We start from the raw sequence: 23,913 nt of genomic DNA on the forward strand, positions 1-23,913 counted from the left end.
TGCTTTCTGCATTCCTGAACGTTTGTCGAGGCGATCAAAGGACTACTCACGCTATTGCTGAACATTGCAATGCGCCTGCCTTTCAAGTACTCGTCGATCAGCCAGATTGTTCTGTTTTTGACCCATCGGTATAGAAGACTTCCTTATGTTAAATCCTGCCATGCATTCCTCTAGGACTTTCTCTACTTTTCAAGATAACTTCATATCAATTAAATGTATGGGAATCTGAGAAATGGAAGGCATTGTAAGTACTGAATTCAGAATTGCTAATAAATCTTCCCATGCTTCCGTTTCCAAAAACCTAAACCAAATAGCCTATAAGCTGCACCATTGCAATGCTGCAAATAGAATAATGCATCTAGAGCTGTGTCGAATGTTCCGCTCATAGCACCGGTAGTACCCATATACACAGTTCTTTGCAGTCCGGCTAGCTTTCGATGAAAATTTGTTTGGCTCACCTTAACCAAGCACACTTTGGATGCATAAGCATAATGATAGCAATGAATATCCACATTATTATATGAGGTCTAAATCTCCATGTCGAAGCAAAAGTCCCTCTGCATAGCTCATAAGTGGTGAGAGCTCGTTTCATCTTTATTTCAGTCAAATCAAGGGCACGTTTTAAATTTTGCACACACCGCTCCGAGATCCTGATCAAGAGCTACGTAGCACTTCGGGTTTTCTGAGAAAGCCCGACTTGGCCGTTTTATCGCTTTTACGGGCTCTACACAGCCTTTTTTCTTTCGTCTTCACGTTCCTCACACTACGCTCTAAAGGAGTCTCGTTTCGAATACTTAACAAGTCTCCTACATTCACGCTGTGAGCTTCGGAAATTTAATAAGTCTTTTTAAGGTTTTGTGTTTACACAAAACCTTATTTTTTGTTTTGTGTAAACACAAAACCTTATTAAAATCGGTTTACTGTCTGTCTGTCTGTCTGCCCGTCACACGCATTTTTCTCGGAGACGGTTATAGCGATTGATACCAAATTTGGTGGAAAAGTGGGAACTGTGAACGCTCACGCATATAGTGAGTTACATCCTTCTGGAACCCTGCAGCAATAGAGCAATAGTCCCCATATGCCGATGCAGTTTTTCATTGTTATTGTCTCAGTGACGGCCCTTTCCATATACTACTCCTTGATTAATAGCAGAGAGAGAAGATTGACGCAGAACAACCTTTACTTGATGTTGGTATTGCAATAGTTCCATTTTTGGATTTTGAACGAAACACCAAAAACGGATTAAACACTATTAATGTATCTAGCCTACATAACGACGAAATCTATGAGCGATACCATGACCATCCGGTTGTGGATAAAATCCGGTGTTACTTAATCCGTATGAATGAGGATGAGCCAGCCCGGAAAGTCTATAAGGACAATATCTATGGTAGAAAAAGAAAAAGAAGGATATCCTCGGCGCAAAACCGGGATGTCTGGAGTTCCTTATTAAGGCAGGCCTAGACCGGGTACCGGTTGTTGCGCCGTTGATGATGATGAACTACGAATCTGATGACTACCTATTGAAAACCAGCTATGGGTGCCGCATATGTAACTAGTGAACTCAATTTGAAATGATAAAAAAAATTGTTGTTTCTTTTTGGCTGATGTAGATAGTTATTCTTGCAAATACCGATATTTCAGGAACCACTTGTTCTAAATCAGAAGCCATTTGACAAAGGTACGGGCGAGGGATCACGTAGATTTTATCAGCATAGTCGAAGTGTTTTAAATAAGGGGTTAGCTATCGATCAAATACCCTGGTTTTATATTGGATCATCGTGTAGTTATGACCAAGTAATTGTTAATTAAACACAACAATCTTGCGATCATTATGTTTCCTTGATTTGATATCTTGGATTGTTCCGTGCCTGGAAGTTCTGCCTAATATGATTCGCAATGCTGTTCACCGCCCTTCTCATGACTGAGGATCCCCTTCCTATCCGATATAAATGTTCTGTTAATCTCCATTGCTCCCATTTTTTTCGAGCTGAATAGAGCATTTATGAACGTTTGAAGCGACCCCTTCCCATTTCACACCATCTTTCTGCCTTTTGTCTGATGTTTGATATCCGAAGCTTAGATAGGCTTTTGCTGGTCTCAACCTTCCGTTCGCTGTTTGTCAACAGATGGACTGCCAAGCTTCCTGTATTTTCAGAGTTATGTACTGGATCATGGTTGTTTGATGTTCTTTATTTTTCAATGTTTCCATTTTATCTTTTGTTTATTTGTGTTCGTACAAGGGTCAAAATTAAGAGGTCTGGTACACAGATGTGACCAGCTACCACTGATACGCCGATCGAATCTAATCAGTTACCTCGAACTATAAACAATTGCAAGGGTACGATTCGCATGAAAATCTCAGCTAAATTTCATAGAATAGTTTACAGAAACCCACATTAGCACATATTAGCGTTTTGGCAAACTTCTACCGGGATATTTGGTGAACAGCAGTGGTATACTGTAATGTATAATATATCAACACAAACAACATATTTCTCAAGGTGATTAAAAAACAGGGCGATATGTATTTACAAAGGGTGATTTGAGGGTACTTCTTTCTTTTTCATTTTATACGTACTTCTTCCATGGTGCATGAAACAGAAATGCCGGTAATTAGATTTGCCTTTAGAGATTAGACTGAAATATTGTCCTTCTGTTGCCGATACATTAGGACACCACACTGCAAAACTCTAGGATTCAACCAAGTCAGAAATCGATCCTTCATACCTTCGTGCTTAGCATAACACAGACCTTGACCCTTAGCTTAAATCCTTGATATAGTGACCGTTTTCTCCGTCATTGTAATGTTTGTTTTCCTCAATTACACCAAGGAACCACGGGTAGTACGGGGTCTTAATTATAACAAGCTCGTGTTTCGGGTATAAAGGTTTTGTGTTCATCTTATGTAAGAAATTTCAAGGCACATTTTTCTATCCGCATATAGCTACAAATCCAACATATTCTTTCATATTTTTCCAAACTACGAGACATACGTACATATTACAGCCATAGATATTACGCTCACCCTAAACAAACAAACTGCCTATTTCCGAATACTGTACACATATATGCACGTAAATTGATCGTGCCCATATTTCCGATTTACTTCTTATATCTATCTGAATTAGGCACTTCCCGCAAAGTCCATTAACACGCATATACTATATACCTACATACACACATGTCTGGTTGGAGTAATTGATATTCATATACAAATGACTTAAAAACTAAAACAAAATAGTTCTTTACGATCCTTTTCATAAGAACTCATTTCGTTGTGGTATTGACGAATTGATAAGTGATGATGACGTCATGCAGGTTGTAGAGTGCACGAAAGTCACAAAAAATGGTAAAGTTTTACCCCCAATAACTTTGTTAATAATAATTGGATTTCCTTCAAATCAAATTGTGCATTATGTTCTTCATTACACCCTTTGCAAATTTTGTACTTCTGGGATGAACATAAGGGTGGTGCCGGGTAAATTTCTAAAAAGTGAAAATATACTATTATTAACTTTATTTGTGCAGATATCGGAACCGGATATATTTTGAGGCCTAGATTTCATAGAGATGCATCACTGTGATTTTTTTCAGATTTTTCGGTTGGATACGTTCTGAGAACGAGACCAGTTACACTTTTTGGGGGTCATGTTTTGAGCCCTCACTCCCCTATGTTTCACCCAATGTCAAATATGGAACCAGTTTTGAAAAGTACTAATTGAGCCCTTTCGTTTGATACCCCATATGACCACATTCTGTGAGAAAAAATGTGCAGCCTTCTTTCACATATATGGGGAGCCGCCCCCTTATTATTATTATTCTGTTAAGGGAAAGTCGCACCGCGTCCTTGAAGAACTATTGTGCCCCTTTTACTGGTTATAGTGTACCTGTTGATCATAGTATCTCAAGCAGGCCTGTAACCGTTAGGAACTTTAGTATGTTCTCCACTTCCAGAAGTTTCAGCTTTGCATCTGGTATTAAGTGTTCTCCCAGATGTATTGACCTACTTTGCACAAGTGCCGGACACTGTCCCAGGACGTGCATGGAGGTTTCATCCTCCTCCTCACAGAACCTGCAGGCAGTGTCCGTAGATATCCCTAGCTTCCCTAGGTGATAGTTCGGGACAATGACCAGTGAGAATTCCCACTATGATTCGGAGGTTCTGTTTGATGAGGTTTAAGCAATCCTTTGTGCGCATGGGTTCGTATCCCCCAATAAGCACCCTGGACTGCTCCATCCCTGGTAGGCCCGCCCAATATAGTTCCCTCAACCGTTTCTCTTCGTTTCTTAGATTCATAGCCATGAAACCGTTTCCGATTCCACAGAAGGGTTCTGGCCCGTGTAAAGGCATCCCTGCTCCCTTCTTGGCTAGTTCATCCGCTGCCTCATTGCCTTCCAACCCAGCATGGCTGGAACCCAAAGTATCCAGAAGCCACCCCCTTAAACTTAACACAAAATGGCGCCAGTGGCTGCATGTAAAGGGAACATCAGAGCACATACTCTTACCAATTTCCGTGGCAATCGGTCCAGCCTTTTCCGAATAAATCGGCTGTGACAGACAGACAGACGGACAGACTCTAATAAGGTTTTGTTTCACACGAAACCTTAAAAATGACTTATCAAAAGTAAGAAATTGCTTGTTTATCATGACCACGCAAATGCTTAGCCTTGTCTCATTGCCATAAATGGAAAACAGAGATAAATAACATATATTACAATGCTCGCTATCATATTTAGCTTTTCTCCCAATGGCTCTTATCAAACGGCGAAGGTCGCTGGCTCGTGACATTCAATACCATCAATATTACAACCTGCATCGGATCACGCAACGAAAACTATAAACCAACAAAGCAGTCTCGAGAGGTTCTTAAATGCCTTTTTGAAGCATTTGAAATTTCTGTAAAGCTCAAGTTAACTACAAACAGAGAAAAAGAATCTTAAACATATCGATTAAATTTTCTCTTCATTCTCTGTAAACTTTCAAACAACATCTAATTTAAAATATATCAATAGCACGGAACTTTATTATCAAACAGTAGCCTCAAGTTACGTCGGGACGCTGCTTTCTTTGATTTCTTCCCTCAGCGGGTTCAAAGAGATCCTTACGCCCTATGATTTTCTTTAGCTAGAGGAAAATAATATATAAAATGGTGGATAATAGCAGGAAATTGTGAACAATAGCGCCGCTGGCAATCCAAGCTTTTGTGCGGATAGGAAATTATTGTCAGGTGAAAGATCTCCTAATTACATTCATCAGACCTGCGGCGAATTAATTGAAAAGTTTTAACATAGCTAATAACTACTGTAAAGATTTTCATCAACTGGATTACAAGAAACGGCGTAATCATATTGTGACTGATGAAAAGATGTGGGTTAATATCTTTAATTTCCTTAATTTCCTTTATTTAGATAAATAACTGACAAAAAAAAAACTTGACTGACTTTAGGAACTTCATTGGATATGCTTCACCGATCATAATCTACGCATACAGAGTGCCTTTTTCATCCCCCAGTAACAACGTTATCCAAATTTCTATATCAACTTCCTTCTGAACTCGCAATAAGGATATTTTAAGATTTTCTATATATAAAATTCCGCTGATCCTCCACAATATTGCTGACTTTAGGATGTACTGTATGTCCTCAAAATGATTCTCTCAGGTAATCACCCCATTTAAAATTCTAGTTATTAAATCAAATGTTATTGATAATTCCATCCATTGTACCCTTCTAGAAGCATGGCATCGTACTGATTCATAACCCACAATTTACTGGAGAGAAAAGTTTTCATTCTTTCACCCGATCTAGAACCCACCCTTAATATGGTATCGTGACTTAAAATGGGGCTACTAAGTGATTACAACTGTAGGATTTAATTTTATACCATCCTCCCGAAAGGGGAAGAAGGATATGGAGGAAGAAGGGGAAGCTATTTTCTATCAAGCCTCTTTAAAAAAGAACCTTGAAATCTCAAAAGGGAGGTATTTTGATATCTCCATAATAAAGTTTGTTTGGCCAACTTTACCCCTTCTTGTTTCTTTATCACTTCCCCACCCCGGAGGTGTGTGATTGAAAATTCCGCCTTTGTTATCTCCAGATCTTCCCAAGAAAACTTCGCTTCTCCTCTATCGTCAGTCAGTCCGGAAAAGACGGTTCCGTTGCCTATACACCTTTCCACCCTCTAAACAACACATCTATCGGTAACTGGCCCGACTGGTAACTGAGGTAATTACTCGAGATTTCCTTTGGCCAGCGTACAGTAGTGAAATGGCGGAGGCAGCTGTTAACAGAGACTTGGAGGTTTTGTGTAACAGCTGCGGTTTATTTCTATATGCTGCTGCTATATTATATATTGAGGTATCTACATTTCCAAATTTTAAAGAAAACAGCGAAGGCGGATGCGTCGAGTGACATCAAGCACAATGCCACCTTCGGCAGAAACAAGCAACCAGAATAGAAAGCTTGATCGAAACATTTAATATTCTGCTCGTTAAGCCAGATAGCAAAAACGCAATGGCCCCTCAGAATTTTGTTCTTCTTGGCTTTTACCTTCAATCCTAGTCTACTTGCCCCTCTTTCCAAATTCTGAGCCATTCTTTCAAGGTCCATGACTCGGTGAGAGACGGAACAGATGTCATTTGTATTGCCAGGGTGGCTGAGAAAGGATGTCATAGTTCATTGAATTTTCATGTTTCTTCCGGTGAAAACAGCGTGGAAAACGTAACCGATAACAAGAATGCGTCGTCATATGTCACCCTGATTAAAGCTAGTAGGAATACAACTCCTGCACAGGGTACTCCAGATACACTGCGCCTTTGTTTTGTCAAAAACTTTCTTGAAATCAATGAAGAGCAGATGAGCGAAAATCTAAACTCCACCTACAGCTCCAAAATGATCCGCAGGGTGTTGACGTGGTCAAGCACAACAGCTCGCTCTCTATCTACCACCTCATCGAGATAATCCTTGATGCGATCCAGGATTATTTTACCAGACCCTTCAATCACTTACGTTCGCTGAACCGTGTCCACGATTCCGCAGTCAACCATATCTTGAATTGCCCCTTCGGAATTTAGCCAACGACCTGCATATTACCAGAGGAAAGAGCATTTTTAATCGCGGCTCAATGTTCGTTGCGGGTCCTAGACAGATCCTCAACCGGGTTATTCAAGTATATACCCTCAAAGCAACAAGATAACATAACTCTTCAACAGTGGAAGAGTAACAACTGAATCATATAAGCTACTGATGTTAAATTTGACGGATCATAAGTCTTTAACCCTACGAAAAGCGGTAAACACAACACGTAACCGAAGCCAAGTAACCATTAGATTCTTATCCCTTTTGGGGCCGATATGCACATTCAGAAGGCAACTGCTAAATCTACTACCGATTTCAATGTGATCAATCTGATTGCTCATACGAAGTCGATCAGTTGAAATCCAACTGGCTTTATGGCAAAACTCTGTGCTCACACCATGCCCGTTCGCTTAGCCCCACAATATCCAGCTTATATTGATGGAACTCTCGCTCGAGTTGGAGAAAGCAAATATTCTGGGGACCATCGGTACCGTTGTTGAGAAGCATCCTATCCAAGGTGTTTTCTTAGCAGTAACATTTCGAATTTACAAATTGTATTACTTATTATCATCCTTTAGAACAAGCAGCGAATACTTAGAGTGTATTCGCAAATTCCAACTCACACTAAATCGGAACTTATAAAATCCATCCAAGTCCCCATAATATTTGATTCGTTGGCATGTGCAGCAAAGTTTCTATGCAGTTATCGTGCGACCTCTGCCACTAATGTTAAACCCTGCCTTAGGACGACATTCTTCGAAGAAGCAGAGTTTGCACTGGTTTCTGAAGTAATGTCACGCAGCTAACTTGTGAGAACTTCCCCTCCCCAATTTAGTGATAACTAACTACCCTACACACTCTACTCCGGGATCAATGTTCACCAAGTTCACTCAGTTTTCTCCTCGAGGGTTTCTTGATATCCTGATACGATATCCCTCTTTTGCTATCGATCATTGCCCTTATAGCTCAGTGATGCTCAGTGCCCATGTAGTCACTTGCGTCCACATCCACTAGATATAAACACCTTTCATCTGTTTTCTTTCTTAGATGAAGATACTCGTTTCAAGTGTGTAGAATGATCACGGTACTAGTTGGGAGGCTTCATCAAAAACTTTTAACTTCCACTATCTACTTTTGGCATTGCCATATTATCTCTCATCATATCTCTCATTTTCTGGTATCATCTTGAAAAGGACCGTTTGATGATCGCCAAGGGACAAGTTCACTAACGGGCCAGAACATTCTTAGCGCAAGACCATTGCTATCATAATAAACAATACGTCTGCTATGGCGTTCAGTCTCCCTTTAGTTCTGCGGTTTGGAAAAAATAAGGATGGCCTTTAATTCCGGTCCGACATATTCTTCTTTTGAGGTTATTAGTTGCTTTTGGAAAGGGTATCTTCCGCACAAATGAATGTCAGCCTTACTAATTTTATACCTAACAACAATAGTATAATGAAAACTGCAACACCGCTTGGTATCCTTCCAACAACAAATCATTTGCCAACTAGTTAAGAAGACCCATGTTGGAGATATATGTCAGAAAGTTGCAAGGGCTTTGATGATTGGCAGTTTCTTAACAGGAAAAAAATGCAATAACATTCTTATGTATGGGGCAGTAATCTGGAGAGAAAGAACCCAACTCAGCACAAACTTCAAAGACTGGCTTGTGTGTGTATCATTGTGACAATGAGAACATGTCCAAAGGTTTTCCTGGAGGGCGTTCTAATATTGACGTTTCTTCATAATCATATACAGATACTGCAAGGCGAAAGAAGATGGAACGTTGATATCCTTTGTAGACAGTATCCTGAATTGCGGATGCCTCGGAGTAGAATGTCAATAAACATTTTATTTCGAAAAGAAATTTAAAAGTCAACGATGCGGTGACAAATTGAGAGAGTATGGGATTATTTTAATAAAATTAATACTCTTGGCTCGCACAATAAAGTTTGGATACTCTAGGTTCCATGCTATATTAGGTTAGACAGGTAACTCAGGCAATGAGGCAGCGGATGAGCTGCTGGTGCAGGAACACCGCTATATATATCAGAATCCTATTGTTGAATCGTGAATGGGTTCATGGCAATGAGCGTAAGGAACTATGGGGAACGATTGAAGAGCTGCACTGGGCTAACTTATCAGGAATGGAACAATTTCAGGGATTAATGGGGGATACGAACCCAAGCACTCACAGGATTATTTAAGACCCACCAAGAAGCAGTTTTGGATCATACACTCAATGGTTGCTACGATCTAACGGACCACCTGGTGAAACTGAGGATATCTACGAGTCATGTCTGCAGATTTTGTTAGTAGAGTAGTAAAACTTTCATACATATTCAGCGACAAAGTTCGCTCTCGCGTGAAGCATTATGCCTTTCTTTGCATTGTATCGGTGCCATAACAGTGCAGACTGAAATAAGATGGTTCAATGTTCTTTCATTAATAATAATAATAATAATCGTTGGCACAACAATCCATATTGGATCAGGGCCTTGAAGTGTGTTAGAGCACTTCATTCAAGACCGTAACGGTACACTAGGAGGCAATGTGGTCAGCATTGCGCTCGCCCGAGATTTTTACCCTGATTTGACTCAGGTACTCATTCACAGCTGAGTCGACTGGTATCCGACGTCAAATCACGATGCAAACTCCACTGCCACCAGTGAGATTTGAACCGCGACCTTCCGTATGACAGCCTAGTGCTCTAACCACTGAGCTATCCGGTTCTTTCATTGTAAGCTTTATATAAACCTGGCTTGTGACTATGCCATCCTGAATTGCATACATGAATCCTCCGTCTCAGCAAAAGGCTTCCTGTTCAACAAATGAAAATAGATAAACTTTCGATTTTCCATTCATCGTTCCGCTCTTAGTATGAGTTCACCCTCTCATTGACAGATCGATCTTCAAACTAAGTGGAGTTAGGCCATAACCTGCCTTACAGACGACCGCATGCAAAGGATTAGCCTGCACTTTGTTGTAAAAATAAGCGCATGAATGAGTCGACTTAGCGCTGACGGTGTGCCGCCGCGTCAACCACGCCCCTGCTACTGACATCACGAAGTAAGTAGGGTAATGCCTTCAGAATTCAGACATAATAGTCCATATTTGCCGCTGGACGGTTTCCAGATAGGTCTTCGTCCACGGCAATATTCTGAATGCATGAAGAGATAGCAACCACATTCACATTTTGATGATTATCAGTCCCAGTATACAAGTTGATTCATCAAGTGTGTCAGTTCGTACTTAGCGCATAGAAGATATTCTATTGTATAACCATTCTCTCTAACATCATTTAGTTGTCATGAAAGGGGGTTGAGTGCAAGATGCGTCTCCATATGCGTGGAAGTATTGGAACCATCAGATGAACGCGATGGCAAGTGGTATGCCATCTTTGCATGACTGTCGCCAAAAGCTTTAAATTTTTTCGATTAATGTGGTACAGACGCTTGGCATCAATTAGTCAGGTAGGCGGGACGTTGCCTTTTTGGTCTCTGCTTGCCCATTCTACAACTTCGGAGTCGATTCGTCCCGAACCTCAGCGGATATTTCGCCTCAACCCTGACCCTGAAGAAGAATCCTTTTGCTTCTGATGAGTGCCGAAATTGCGTCGGTATTGGTCTGAAACTACCACACAATCTTGTGTGCATATTGCGGTAATCGCTCAGCGAACCTTTTGGCGCAACAAGGAACGGTAATGTGTTGTATCTGCTCCCGCCGTTGTTAAGTATTTAGGAGCGTATGATAGAAAGGTTCATTTCCTCAATCCACTTCATCCGATGTCTACGCAAACCTGCTGAAGTGGTGGTGCTATATTCCTGGTCATCCCGCACATAGACGTTCGACTGCTGATTAGTGATTTCGACGGCGTGTTGTTCCCTAGGCCAGCCCAACCCAGTCACGAAGTCAAACAACTCCCGCTGGATATCCCAACCACACCCTAAACTTTTCATTCTCCTCTTAACTGTCAGAAGCGGTAATAGTTTGCTTAAGGAATAATCTACAAACACGATTAGTTCCTGTTCTTGTCTCAACTCCCCCCCCCCCCCCCCCCGCCTGCGACGCTGTGGTGGCTTTCAGTCATTCACATTGTAGCTTTCCACCCTCTTTCTTTTCACAACTGGGTTTGGGACTTATTATCATTATATTAAACATTTTGCTTAGGTTTATATATGTAGATGTATTTGAATGCCGGAAGATACCGAGGCAGAGTAGGAACTCCATAGACTGCACCTTTTTCGACATATAAGGCAAAAAAAGCATTGGATGTCTACGTAGGCTACATATTTAAGAATCGCAAAATCAAAAAGTGCGTTTCTAGTATTTGTCTAGGATTACTTCCGGCTTTAGTGGGACTTCTGACTAGGACTACTCCGATATCGTTTTATGCGTTTTAAATATTGACCATTCATGGACTAAGTTGTAGGGGAGTCCTGCCCACGTTGACGACAACCCAAAATAACTTGTCAAACTGTTCTTACCATCGTTAATTACATAGCATGGCGAAAGCAATCTGTACTATAAAAAGCTTACTAGATTGCTTGTTCTAATCATATGAACAGGAAGAGTCATCCAACCAACCAAAGAAAACTGCCAAGGAAGGGTGAAGGTTCTCTTCCGTTTCTTCCGCATCGATAATAAAACTGCAAGACTAATATCATCAGAAGAAATGGGAAATACAAATTCAATGAACAAAGGATTAAGGATTCAATGAAATCAGATTTAAAGACCAACACGTAGATTCCTACAAACGGCTGTAGGTGGCTTAATAGTATTGGGTATTCGTTATCATATGCCGGCAATATGAAGTTACTTTGAAACGGAGCAGAAGAAACATACTTGAATAATGAAGAGGTTTTGTTACATCATTAGTGAATGGAAGGGAATCTATGGGGAATTGGATCCATCCACGAATGCTCCTTTACTTTTCCGTTGCTATTCCTGTCTCATCACAAATTCCGCACCGTGAAGTGTTACCCATGGGGTGAGGTTGCTTGGTAGCTGAATCCTAATGTTTCACTAAACTAACGCCCAAGGAAATTGAGGAGGAGGTTCACCGCTCTGATATATATAACTATATCAACACCTAACGCAGTTCCGGCCAAAGATTATTTATTTATTCATGAAAATAAATAGATTAATCCAATTAAATATTATCCTAGTTCATCTTCAAAAGCAAACCGCCAGCTTTGTTTATAAAGTCGGCAAAACGGAGACAGAATAATCAAACTGTAGTTTGCTGTATATTACATTTCTCGAGGGAAGGAGGAAACGTATTGAGTAAGCATATCATTGATTGACACTGTTGTTTAAATATAATTTATTCACTGAACGTCAGTGAGCCAAATATCTAAGTTCGAAGAAAGAGACTAAAACCGAGTTACTATATGTCTGCAAGATAAGTAATAATAAAGGAAATGGAATAATCGGAGAAAGCGGATAATGGCGGAAAAGTTTGAAGTCTGAGAATAGATACATATGTGTCTCTAAATTGTAGTCAGTTTGAAGTCTTGTTAACTAGCCGATAACTTTTTTCGCTAGATCGTTTATGAATGCTTGTACAAACAACTTTGTGTCCTTTAGAAGCTACAGCAAGGTGCCTATTACCAAGATCGATAGGAATGATGAAAAACCATCCCCTACCTCTCCTATGGGCTGGCTCCTCCTGGTCTCAATAGCAAAATGTGTACTGTCAATGTCCATGAATGCACTCCGGGCATATTGCTTGTCGGATATAGCCTTCTTATATTTTTCCCAGTAGCCAGTATTGGCATCAAATTCCGAGGACAGTCAGTGCCCTCTTCTTGCTGGGGGAATAACCCCTGGATCATTTTTAACAGCTAGCGCACGTGATCTGTGGATATGAACGGCCTCTGATCCGCCCCATCACGATTCTATAGGCACTCCCGCACTAGTTTACTCCCGCTTTCGAACACATCACCTTACAGCATTCCCTTTTGTTCTTTTATGAGCTTGAGGATTCTACCGGATTTCTTATAAGTTTACTTCTTTTTGCCCCTGACCGATTCTTCCTACAGCCGCCTGAGGCGCTCTTCCTGCTTGGTGGCAGACCGATCGAAGGCTGGCCAGTTCACACCAATAGTTCCGTCCTCTACTCGGCATGGACACTTCACATGCTTTGGCGATGCATTGGACCACATAGACCACTCTTTCTGTAGAGGCGCCTGCTTTGTTAGGTTGGTCTAACCACAGCTCTATGAAGATCTGCTAAGCCTTACATCTTTCTCAATTTCGGGCATAATGTTTCTCTGCCATGTAACTCCACCCTTAGCTCAAAGAAAACTGCCTGGCGATCGCTGTGGGTGTAGCTCTCACTAACGCACCAGGAAATACAATGTGGCAATGCAGGATCGACAAAGGTTTGTCTTACGAATGAGGCGACCCCCTTTTCGAAAGGTGTTTACATTACCTTCGTTGCCATGAACGGTATCCAACTGTGCATCTAGTACTCTGCTCTCCCTTGCATTTGCTTCTCCGCTACCCTGGTCAAGAGCCTAGGCATTGGAGTCACCAGCAATCACCCTTGGACTACGTCCCCTTGCGTCGAGAATAAGATTGTCAAGCATTTCCTCGAATTCTAGCAGTGTCAGACTTGGTGAGACGTGACAGCTGCACACGCATACCCCGTTTATTTTCGCTCATACAAAGCCGGTGGCTGTCTGACTCCCAGTATATTGTATGGCTTGTCCCATATCGCCGCTCCACCAATCGAATCTGTGAACCATACGCCACCATGATGGCTTCTATATGGTTCACTTATGATAGGTGGTCTGCTCAAATAAATCCTGAGCAACCATGCAATGATTCAGGTTTATTTGAACAAACTTTATTTTCTCATTTAATACTTCCGACAATATGCCCGTTATCCCGTCCGCTTTTCCCTCACACAATAAGCATTTGTGGCCCCTAATGCTCTCTTTGGCAATATCACCTTTCTCCACCCACCTCCTGCGTCGATCAGACCGACCAATGCCGTTAGTGCATGATTTGCGAAATGGTCAAAAATAAGACACTTGAAGCATCTCTTTAAAGAAATCTGCTCTCAGACGGTAGACAACCCATCCGATTCCAACTTTCTCGGCGGACAATAATTTCTGCACTGTTCCACTGGTAGTTGCACCCCATCAGGACGAAAAATTCTTCGAAGGATTCTTCTCTCGAATGCGGCCAAGAGTTCGCAATTGTTTTTGCTAAGAACCCAGGTGTCCAAGAAATACATGAGCAATGGGAAGATCATTACCTTTTATGGTAACAGCTTTGATACCATGGTGAGACGTTTCAAACAGAACAGTTTCTGTAAGCTGAAATAGGCTCTATAGGCTGCCAATAACCGTACGCGGATTCCATCGTTGCAGCTGTGTGATTTTCCACCCTAGGTTGGAAAAATTACCAACAGTCACAAAACTGGAGTCTCCCATCTTTATTTTTCTCACTTGACCAGTGCGATTTAATGTTGTTGGTTCCTTGGTTTGTGGTACTGACGTTGAAACCATATATTTCGTCTTGTCGCCATTGATACGCTCGATCTGAATGAGAGTAGTTTGAACGTCTCGGATCGCTTTTCCCATGATGCCGATATTTTCAGCATAGGCCAGTAATTGGGTAAGCTTAAATAGGATAGTGCCCCTCGCATTAACCTCAGCATGACGGCAACTTTTTGCAGAGTCTGGTTAAAAGGGGTGATCGAATCTCTTCACCTTAGACGGTTGTTGATATTTCGATAGTGATCCTGTTGCTTTTATCTAGCCTCGCACATTGATCAGAGTCAGTCTAGTCAGTCTTATCAATTTCGTCGGGATACCGAATTCTCTCGTGGCCGTGTACAGTTCTGCTCTGGCTATGCTATCATAGGCGGCCTTCAAGTCGGTGAAAAGATGGTGCAACTGATGGTTATGTTCCAACAGTCTCTCCATCTCTTGTCGCACAAAGAAAATCTGATCTGTTACCGATTTGCATGGAGTAAAGTCTCTTTGGTATGGGCCAATGATGCTCTGGGCGTATGGCACTATCCGACCTAGCGATATGGCAAAGAAAATATTATTGATGGTAATCAGCAACGTGGTACCTCTAGCATTGCTGCATTGATTGATATCTCCCTTTTAATGTATGGGACAGATAATGCCTCGTTACTAATCGTCATGAATTAATTCGTTGCCTCGCACCTCGAGCATCAGTTGGGCGTTTGGCGTAATTGGTCGCCTCCATATTGAACCAGTTTGGCTTTAACTCCATCAGATTGGACGGACTGTTTCTTCTCTACTTGGTGGTGGCAGTGTTTGTCCATTGTTCTCAGTTGGCGGGACTTATAACTCGCCGATATTCTGTTTCCTGAGCAGTTGATCAAAACCCATTGTTCCGGATGGATGAGCATCGAGGTGTATAAGGCTTCATCCTATTGACTTGTTGGTAAAATTTAGGCGCCTGGTGCGGTGGCTCCCTGTACTTTTCGAGTTCACAGATCTGTTGGTTTTCCTAGGCTTCCTTTCCCTGTCAGTGAAGTCGCTTCTCTGCCCGACGTAGCTCGTGACATGCCTCTGTGCGAGCGCTCGTTTGTTGAAAATGCAACATTGCTCAGTATGCTGTATTCTACCGTTCCGTTCCTAATTTACATTCATCGACAAACCAGCCGCTCTGACTTTTTTGCGACTGGGGCCAAGTGTGTTTGTGGGCGTATTAAAGATAACATTCTTCAGGTGAATGTGAAAACCAATCATTGATACTTCATCTTGGTTATTGCAGCACCCATTTCCCCCTTATATGTAGTCCGAAGGGCTGTGTTGCGGATGGCTTCAGTATTCACTTTCACCAGATACTCAAACGGGATTCTGGGCGTTGTTGTTATTCGAGCTCTGAGCACTATCCCAGCGAGGTAGTGATCCGGGTTTATATTGGCCCCTTATATGTACAAATGCCAAGGTTAAAAGGTGGCGGCATTCAATCAATACGTGTTCAATTTGATGGAAAGTGACCCCGTCTGAAGAAGCCGACATATGTTTGTATAACCAAGTATTTCCCACAGCCATTTATAACTGAATAATCTACATTCTGTTGTCATTGGTATCTTTATTTAAGCTATGGAAGCCAACGCATCGCCTGAATAATTAGCCCCCACTTGACTGTTAAAATCTCCAAGTATGATTTTGATGTCATACCTGGGACCGGCTTCGAGGGTTCGTTCTACTGCCTCGTAGAAGGTATCCTTCTCCGACTATACAGCCTTCTCTGTAGGGGCGTGAACGTTGATGAGGCTTATATTTCTAAATTTGCTTAGCAAGCGCAGAGTGCCTAGCCTTTCACTTATGTTTTCAAAGCCGATAACAGCAGATTTCATATTTGGGTTAACTAAGACTGACTAACCTACTTGGCGCACAAGTTTTACTGGATGGCCACTATCGTATATGGTTTAGTGGCTCTTCTTCAAGAAACCGATCCCTGCCGAGCGCATCCCAACGGTTGTTACATCAGGGCTTTATTGGGACAGAGTATTGGTTAGCATCTGGGTGGCAGTCGATTTGTATAGGGAGCACGCCTTCCATAAAAAAATGTGTTCGTCTTTGTAGAATAGATCCAGGGGCTACTAGCCTTCCTCAACCTTCAACCAAGAGGACCAGTTAGTGCAATTAGTCCCTTTTTCAGGCACGGAAGACCCATCCTCCTCTGTCTGCAGCTTTCCGTTAAGAAAGAACTCCGAGCAGTCACTACGTTGAGGTGTTGGTGCTGGTTCAGCAGTGATTTCCCATTGTGACCAATGCGCGGGTTATATCGGCCCCAAAATGCTCTCCGTTACGATATCTACTCAATTAAAGTAAATAATAGTATATTATTATATTTTGGAAAGTTATTACCCACTAAATTCATCCTTAATTCATAAAAATAAAATACGCTAGAATAGGTGTTAGTTACAGTAGGTTAAAGTTGCCACTTTCGCGTCGAATTACTACTCCCTAGGACCACATGGAATTGAATATCAGGTATATTCATCATGAGTGTATACACCATCATGTATTTACAGATGGAGCCATCGTGTACCCAAATATTCTTACATAGAAAATGAACGAAACTTTCATAACTGCAGCGCCGAATTTACGGGTTTCAACTTGAATCAACCAACAATATCAAACCGCACTGGTTAAACACGAAGAAGAATAAGGATAGGAGAATACAACTTTGAGACCGTTGACAATTTCTCCTATCTAGGGTCGAAAATTACAACCGATAACAGCTACGATGATGAAATCCGTGCACGGTTGTTGTAAGCCAACAGAGCCTATTTCAGCTTACAAAGACTGTCTCACCATAGGGTCAAAGCTCTTACTGTACAAGACTATGATCTTGCCAGTCCTCATGTATTCCTCGGAAACTTGGGTTCTTAGCAAGAAAAATTGCGAACTCTTGGCCGCGCTCTTGAGGATGGACGATTCCGCAGCCTACACAATGACGAAATCTATGAGCGATATCATGACCGTCCGGTTGTGGACAAAATCCGGCTCAATAGGTTACGGTGGCCGGGTCACTTAATCCGTATGGATGAGGATTATCCCATCCGAAAAGTCTATAAGGGCAATATCTATGGTAGAAAAAGAAGACGAGGCAGACCCTACCTAAGATGGAGCGATGGCGTGGGTGAGGACGCCAGACAGCTTTTAGGGATATCGAATTGGTGGACCTCGGCACAAAACCGGGATGTTTGGAGTTCCTTATTAAGGCGGGCCTAGACCGGATACCGGTTGTTGCGCCGTTGATGATGATGATGAACTTGTTTTGGTTTTTAAATACTGAATGCGTGTTCTTGGTCAGCGTGTTGTGGAACCTGCCCCTATAGAAAAATCAAGTAGGATTTAGCATAGTAGAGAAACTCCATCTATACTTTTCAATCTTTTCCCTGGCCTGAGCAACGTATTTTGTCTTATTGAAAGTAGTACCAAATATGTTGACTCAAACCCTCCTCCTATATCTGAGCTTATTGAGACGTAGATGATGAACCAGGCCGGAGTTCAAAAAATCAATGCTCCCGAATGCCGAGTCCTCAGGAGAACTTCTGATCCAGTGAGGGTAGTCTGTAATGCAACAATGAGTTGTACCTATTATACGACCAACCAGAAGTTGACATTCATAATAAAATTCGAAAGCTCCAATAGTCGAATGGGCAACAGTCCACTAGTTAAAGGTAAGGACGTAGGCTAACCATATCCTGGAAAACCCAAAAAACAGATGGGAGAGCTCAGTGGCCAACGCAATTTATACGCTGTTTGGTTTCCGGAATTTCAGGGCACCGCCGTTGACCGAAGAGAGTGGAGATAACGGCTACGGGAGATCAAGCACCAACATCGCGATCGCCATAGAAGAACAATACGAAATATCCCAGTGCGCCTATCTCCGTCAAATTTTGTCTCGACATACATATGTAGGTGTCCGGATAGCCGAGTGGTTGGAGCACAAGGCTATCGTACGGAAGGTCGCGGTTTAAATCTCACTGGTGGCAGTGGGATTTGTATCGTGATCTGACGTCGGATATCAGTCGACTCAGCTGTGAATGAGTACCTAAGTAAAATCAGGGTAAAAATCTCGGGCGAGCGCAATGCTGACCACATTGCCTCCTACAGTGTACTGTAGTGTACCGTTTCGGTCTTGAATGAAGTGCTCTAACACACTTCAAGGCACTGATCCAATATGGATTGTTGCGCCAACGATTATTATTATATACATATGTAGCCATATTCGAGAAGAATGCATGTGACAGGCAAACACCAACAGAAAGGCAGGCGTCATGTCGACTTCAATAAGGGTTTGCTTCACATCAAACCTTAAAAATTCAATTTTTTTTTCTTGTAAATTATGAATTAGCCTACTGAAATTTTACAAGTAATTCAATTGTGAATTTAGCTAACTTCTAAATTCCCTTTGTTCATCCTATTGTCCTTTCTTGGGAGAATTGAGGTATATTTCTTTACTTCTTTTTTTCTGGGAACGGATATTGGTTGCCAAAAATAGTTCCTTATGTCTTGCTGCGGTTCGAATTAAATGGACACAATTATGGACAATCTTCAGGTGGTTGTGATAATCTGAGGACCACCTTTTTTACTCAACAAGATAAAAACCGGTTGAGCACTTAGAGTACAATAAACACATTAATTTGGACTAAACTAAATTCGAGTTGGGCTTTTTTTTAAATTGGATATTTCAATTTTCAATATTGGATCGCTGCTATTCCGAACATTATTAAAATTTGCTTTGCATTTCCTATACAAGGTCCACTATGATATTGTAAAGGATATCTCCTTATATTTCGTGTGCCCCAGAAAGAAGAAGAAAACACATGCTCAAATAAACTGAATAATACCATGTTACCATATTTTAGAAATTTGCCTGAAAACCACCCTCAAGTTCATCTTAGAAGTACACAATTTTGTACCATTATAATAATATTGTACACAATTTTGAAAAGTTTGAGGGAAATCTAACTATTATTAACAAACTTATAGAAGGTCAAAGTTTTGCATTTCACATAAATTTATTGCACCCTAAACCTTGTATCATGTCATCATCATATAAAGTGAACTCTTATGAACGACGGAGTTGAATATATCAAGGAATATTGCGAATTTTTAACTACACACGAAAAGAAAAAAACACAGGAAATTTTTCACACAAGATGAACACAAAGCCTTTATACCTGGAGCGTCCTGCTTCCGGTTTTCTGACTTCTTTACTCTGGGTTTCGATATCGGACTAGTTTTGTGATTGATGCCGGTCAATCCGGATGGTCTTACAAAGTATCTCTCCAGTTGAAGAAAAACTTTATTGTAAAGAGTTTTCTTGGAATCTTAGATTGTTATATGTACAGCGTCTTCGAAACTGTACCTTTTTTGCTCTTGACATTTCATTTGATAAACCATTATAAACTTCCAATACCAAGAGAGCCGAAAATAAGGAATGTATGTATATACGTGTACAAAGGGCGAATTCTGTTGTAATTGGAAGTCATATTGAGAATAAATCCTTCAAACTTTTAATAATCATGAAAATTCTTCAAATAAATTCCGAACAATGTACAAAATTTTGCCAAATTAGGTAAACATTATTTTATATGCCCATTTCTCATTTCAGGCCCCCATCGTCGGCAAAGGTGGCACCAAGTATTGGAAGCACGGAGCCCTCTGTTTGGAGACACAAAAGTATCCTGATGCTGTCAATCATGTAATTCGTTTCTTTTTTCTTTCCGTACTCCTGTTGAGTGAGTGAAGGAAAATCCATGGCCCGTTGGTTTTTCTACACACTTCTCCCTCCACACTTCCCGGTCGCATTCCGTTCTCCTCCCTGAAATTTCCATGTACTTTTTCTTTCCATGAACTGAGCTCATTTTAAAAATTTCAGGAAAACTTTCCATCCATCATCCTAAATCCCGGCGAGAATTATACACATGAAGTGATTTATAAATTTGGTACTTCACGAAGTGACGAAGGCACTTGTAGCAAGCGAAAGTAATGTAACGGCAAGAACAAACGACGACAAGGACTACACAGAAAAAAACGGCATAACGAGTAAAAACCAGAAGAAACTGGTGGAAAATTTCTCAGCAAATATAATACCATTGAAATAATAAAAGTATAAAAACTGGAAACAAATGTGTCTGTCTCCGTTTTTTAAGGGCCTTTCCTTGCGAAACAATTTCAGATATTGTTCGTGAGAGTTCAAGATCTGTTTAGTGATGTAAGTGGAGAAGATAAACTTCAATTGATTTTTGCAGGGCTCCTTTCGAAGTATTCAAGCGTGTGGGCACGAAAGAACTCGTGAAAAATGATATAAGCGTCTACGAAAACTAACTTTAGTTGATGAAACTGCTGCAAAAATATGTACGTATCTGTAGGTTCATATATGTAGATATGTAGGGACAAATAATGCAAGTTTAAGTTGGGCGGAGGAAGTTTCGGCTGCACGTAACGAGTGCGATGCATATACCGAACCGGGCACTTTAGCACTAGTACCCGCACGTCTGTGTGGCGCTATATTAGCTAGACGAAGTTTAATCTTCTATTATTCTATAATACTTTCTGAGAAGTAGTTGGGGCAGCATGATACGAATAATGACATACTATCTGGAGTTTATTGAAAATTTAATGGAAAAATGCGTATTGAAGAGATTTTGAGCCGTAGAGGGGTTGGAATTCCATAGAGAAACGAAATTAGTTGCATTATTTAAGTCCGAGTACATTCAGGTGTATGATTTTGATAAACCGAAATTTGAAAATACTTTACCCCAGACTACGAGGGTTGTTGAAAAAAATGATGCTAACAACACTGTCCAAAAGAAAGTATTTGTTTAGTCTTCTGAATCAATATGTTCTTTTTCAAAGTAACCTTCCTCCGTTTCTATACACTTTCGTCAGCGTTGCTGCCACTTATTTAGGCCGTCTTCTGCAAATTCATCACAATGCGCCTCTAGAGCTATCATCCTTGTCTTGAGTTTTCGCCCCTTTAAGGGGGATTTTGCTTCGGGAAACAGCCAAAAATCACAATGACCTAAGTATGGACTATACGGGGGGTGAGGTACAGTTTCGATGCTTTGGCTATTCAAAAACTCCACTACAGTGTGACTAACGTGGGGTCTCGCACCGTCATGATGAAGCAAAATTTCGTGGGTGTTCCCTTTGGGTCATTTTTTTTTAAATGATGCAACATGGTGGTCAAAACATTTGTATCAGTCTGTCATAACTATCTAACTTTAAGAAACTTTACGTTGATGCAAAAATCCCAGTGAATCGGAGAAGATTATCATGTCACCCTCGTATATAAGAGTAGAATATTGGTGGACAAAATAAAGGGCACAATAAGAAATAAGTTCAATAATTACTCCAAATAAAAAAAGTGTCAAAAAACGTCATATTTAATATGTATTGTGTTGTTTTCTTATTTTTTTGTCACCTCTGGGGTATTTCTCTATCCACTCTTCTTGCAAGTTTCACTGCCGCTTTCGATAAAAAAACTCTTTTGCGATTTGGGCAATTTTTGTGTACTTGGGATCTTTCCTTATTCCACTAGTCTTCTTTGCCCTGTACGTGACGAAATGTACAAATTGGTGGTTTCTCTTTATTTTTTTTTAGTAGTTTTCCACTTCCGGCCACATAATTTCTTAAAACTTTCAGTCGTTCTGCGTAATTTACACTTTCCACAATTTTTCTTGCCCCAGGAAATGGAAATTTTATATTTCATTCTCAATTTTCTATATTCTTGGCCACCAGTACGATAATTTACTAATAAATCTTTCGCTTCCTTTGACAACAGCTTCATTGCGGAAACCTTCAAGCCCAAAAATCCTAAATGCAATTCTATGCAGCTTAATCTAATGAATGTGATGTTACCTTTATATCTAATCAGAATATTCTTATTAACATTTTCTAGGAAACAAGTACTCTTGACAAATCCACATTTTACTCTTTATTTTGTCCGAATGTGAATGTGGAACTATGAGCTTGTTCCGGTTTGAGACTACTAAGAAGTCCACAATTTGAAATTTTATATACAAATTTTCCTTTAGGGGAATCCCCATTTGATAATTAAAATGTGACAGGTGCATTGGTAAGTTATCATTCATAAAAACGGTACCGATCGTGGAATGGACGTGTTTGCGCTTTATTTTGAATGATAGTGTATATAAGCCTTGCTGTCGAATTCCATTATTCAAATTGAAGTAGCGGTTGTCATACAGAATGAGAGATCTATTCTTACGTAATTATTTACAAACATTCTCCACGACGTAATAATCAGTATCCGGTCCAGGCCTGCTTTAATAAAGACTTCTGAACACATATGTTTTGCAGTGATATATTTAGCAACTATCCGGTATCCTGACCTACGCCATCATTTTACCTGACGAAGGATCTGCCACCACTTCTTTTTCTATCATATACGCATATATAAACATTCCGGGCTAAACCATCCTTACTCATACAAGTTAGGTGAGCAGCATCCTATTGAGCCATACTTCATCCAGAACCAAATAGTCATGATATCACTCAAGAATTTCTTCATTACATACACTACAAACTTTGGGCTGCTGTTATTTTATGAGTAAAAGTACCACTTTGATCAAATTTGGAGTTATCATTCTTCACACTATAACCTATCCACTACCAAGTTTTGAAATTTGGCCATCCACTATCAAAGGGCAGTATAGGTCCCAGGGCGAAACGTGCATTGGTACCCACGATGGAGCATAAAACCTGGGAAACGCCTGCTGAACCAACACCAATAGCTCTACTACCAAACCCTATCTCCACCTCCACGTGGTGACCGCTGGGAGCGCTTTCTTAACGAAAAGCTGCAGACGGAGAAGGATGAAAGCGAGTCTCCCGCACTTAAAACCGGGACAAATTGTACTAACTGGTCCTCCAGGTTGGGGGTCGGGTAGCGCTGACAACCCTACACGGAAAACCGATGTCGCGGAACCACGAAAGGAGCCTCGGACAGGATGGACTTTACAACCCGGCAACGACAACGGACTAACGATTTGCGCATTTTCTCATGGAACGTGCGCTCCCTGTACAGAAATAAAGCTGATGAGCAGCTAGCCGATATTCTGTCCCAATATAGGGCTGATATAACAGCGTTATAAGAGATACGATGGACAGGGACTGGTTTCCTGGAGAAGAGCCACCACACCATATATTATAGCGGTCATCCAGTAAACCATGTGCTCGGAGTAGGTTTCTTAGTCAGCTGCTAGAAAGCTGCTGTTATCGGCTTTGAAAACATAAGCGGACGGTTATGCACTCTGCGTTTGCGAGGCAAGTTTAGAAATATAAGCCT

The 23,913-nt window shown here is 41.0% G+C and overlaps 1 protein-coding gene across 1 annotated transcript in view; it reads left to right on the forward strand.

The window, feature by feature from the left end:
- The window catches only part of LOC119657751 (galactose mutarotase), a 38,823-nt gene extending 18,091 nt beyond the window's left edge, over positions 1-20,732 (forward strand). Inside the window, exons 6-7 of the mRNA XM_038064804.1 lie at positions 20,215-20,304; positions 20,482-20,732. Of these exons, the coding sequence (XP_037920732.1) occupies positions 20,215-20,304; positions 20,482-20,592 (201 nt within the window). The 3' untranslated portion in view covers positions 20,593-20,732. The remainder of the gene's footprint in view (positions 1-20,214; positions 20,305-20,481) is intronic.
- Positions 20,733-23,913: the final 3,181 nt, after the last annotated feature.

The sequence above is a fragment of the Hermetia illucens genome, chromosome 5 (assembly GCF_905115235.1).
Source record: "Hermetia illucens chromosome 5, iHerIll2.2.curated.20191125, whole genome shotgun sequence".
Lineage (NCBI taxonomy): Eukaryota > Metazoa > Arthropoda > Insecta > Diptera > Stratiomyidae > Hermetia > Hermetia illucens.